The 2,068-nt window shown below is 42.6% G+C and overlaps 1 protein-coding gene across 1 annotated transcript; it reads right to left on the reverse strand.

The window, feature by feature from the left end:
* Positions 1-1,741, reverse strand: SARC_14861 (hypothetical protein). The gene has a single exon (XM_014291008.1). The coding sequence runs from the start codon at positions 1,686-1,688 to the stop codon at positions 468-470; it is 1,221 nt and encodes a 406-aa protein (XP_014146483.1). The 5' UTR covers positions 1,689-1,741; the 3' UTR covers positions 1-467.
* Between the last annotated feature and the right edge of the window lie 327 nt (positions 1,742-2,068).

Raw genomic sequence — 2,068 nt, forward strand, 5'->3', positions numbered from 1 at the left:
GGCCGCTGGACTCCGCAAGATTGTCTCTGAAGGCGAAACCTTTTTGCGTCTTTTTCCTGGGGACTTTAGGCGTCCCAACGACATGCCTCTTGGCAGAGTGCCCTTCGTTCTTATGCATCGACCGAATAGTGCAAGGGCAGGGATAGTTAAAAGCCTCGGCCGTCTTCGTGTAAATATACCACGAAAGAGACCTTTCACTTATAGACTCCGGGTTTGAAATCAACAACTATTACCAACATATTGATAAGAAATCATCTACGGCGGCAAATTCTATTTTGCACTGCCAACGACGCCAGGCACAGCTATCAAACAGTTAAATAGCGCCTGAATCGCATCAGGTTGGGGCTTCGACAGTAATGGGTGTGACACTTCCGTCAACGGTCATGAGAAACCAGAACAAAATATCCCAGCGATCAGCAAATGCAGCTGCCGTCTGGACGACACTCCGATAATAAGTCAAACGACAGTCATTGCAACTCTTCCCTTGTCTCTATTCCTAATCTGATAACAGCCTCTCTTTCTGCACAAATTCCGGTGATAGCTGAAGTCCGCTCGAATTTGGCCAACACACCCGAAGACTCAAACAGGATCTCTACATCAGCCAAACTCAACACGAGCACATTCATAATATTATCGGCATCATTCCGGCTCAACCTGTCAAAAGACCTTGCTTGCCGTAGCACACTTATTTGTGAGCTGGCCAAGTTAACTGGCGTGGGTGCGCTCCTCATCACGTACTTATCTAAAAACTGATATAATTCAGTCACCAATCTCGGAGTGCAATGATCTGATACAACACCGGTGTCACCCGGAGATTCGTCCACCGTGCTGTGTGTATCGCGTGTACTGACTCTGACATTCTCTTCTTGCTTCTTGCATGTTTCACTTCTACTACAATCGTGTATCGTTGTTCGCACGAGCTCGATTTTTCTGGCCGGGCTCTGATTATCATCCGTTGAGACCGGTGTAGCTTCACAAGCTTGCTTTTGTGCATCCGCCTCGGTTTGATACATTTTGAGCGAATTATACAACAGTTTACCATCGTGAAGGAAGAGAACATTCTCTTCACAGTAACGTTCTTGTGCGATCTTTAAAAGTGTAGGATACAGTCGATCATCATCCAGCACCGTCTGCAGTCCCGTTCTTTTACTTCGCTTATTTATCACCAAGCTCAGGCTGACATTGTCGTAATTTATATGATTATTTCGATGCAGATGCGCCACGAATGTTTGGTACACTGAGGGCCCAATCAGTTCCACATTAAATACCCAAACAACCACCATTATGGCATTGAAATGGTCGATAACTCGAACTGAACTGTTGAGATTCGGAAGAATAATGGCAAGATACAGAATTGACACGATCGATATCCCGCAAGTCGTCAATAATCCGACATACTGGTCACGCAGATATTTGGTTTTTCTTAATCTGACGCAATAGTAGATGGTCTCTAGGATCACACTGACAAGCAGTAATCTCAGGATCAATCCCGCAATAAAAAAGTACTTTTCTGGTAGATAGATCATAAATACGCACAGCGACGGAAGCACTGCGCAAAATACAACTCGCAGCACAACCTTCTTGTACTGTACATCGAAGTCGCCTTTCCTAAACACTAGGTACATTACCCTCAGTCGGGCTAAAAGAGCGGCTCCTAAAATAATGAGACCATAGCTTTCTGCAAACATCGCTAAAGCACTTGTCCACTTGACAGATCCCAGCTCGATATGATAGATATGCTGCATCCGAGATATAAAAATTATGTTTAATTAGAACGAAGACCGAATATAGAGATATGAAACAAAAAACACAAACATACGTTAGCAATAGAAGATCTCGAATATTTGCATAAAAATATACATGTATACATACAAAATTACATAGGGACATCCATACATACATACACAAATTCGTACATAATTGCACAGATATATACATAGCAAAATGCATACAAAAATACATACATATGTACATAAATACATACATACATACATACATGTAGGTGTAGAAATATATATATATGTGTGTGTGTGTGTGTGTGTGTGTGTGTGTGTGTGTGTGTGTGTGT

Source organism: Sphaeroforma arctica, assembly GCF_001186125.1.
Source record: "Sphaeroforma arctica JP610 unplaced genomic scaffold supercont1.5209, whole genome shotgun sequence".
In the NCBI taxonomy this organism is placed as follows: Eukaryota; class Ichthyosporea; order Ichthyophonida; genus Sphaeroforma; species Sphaeroforma arctica.

What these genes read in the sequence shown, in the direction of transcription:
- SARC_14861 (XM_014291008.1), bottom strand. Translation starts at nt 1,688, where the DNA reads ATGTTTGCAGAAAGCTATGGTCTCATTATTTTAGGAGCCGCTCTTTTA.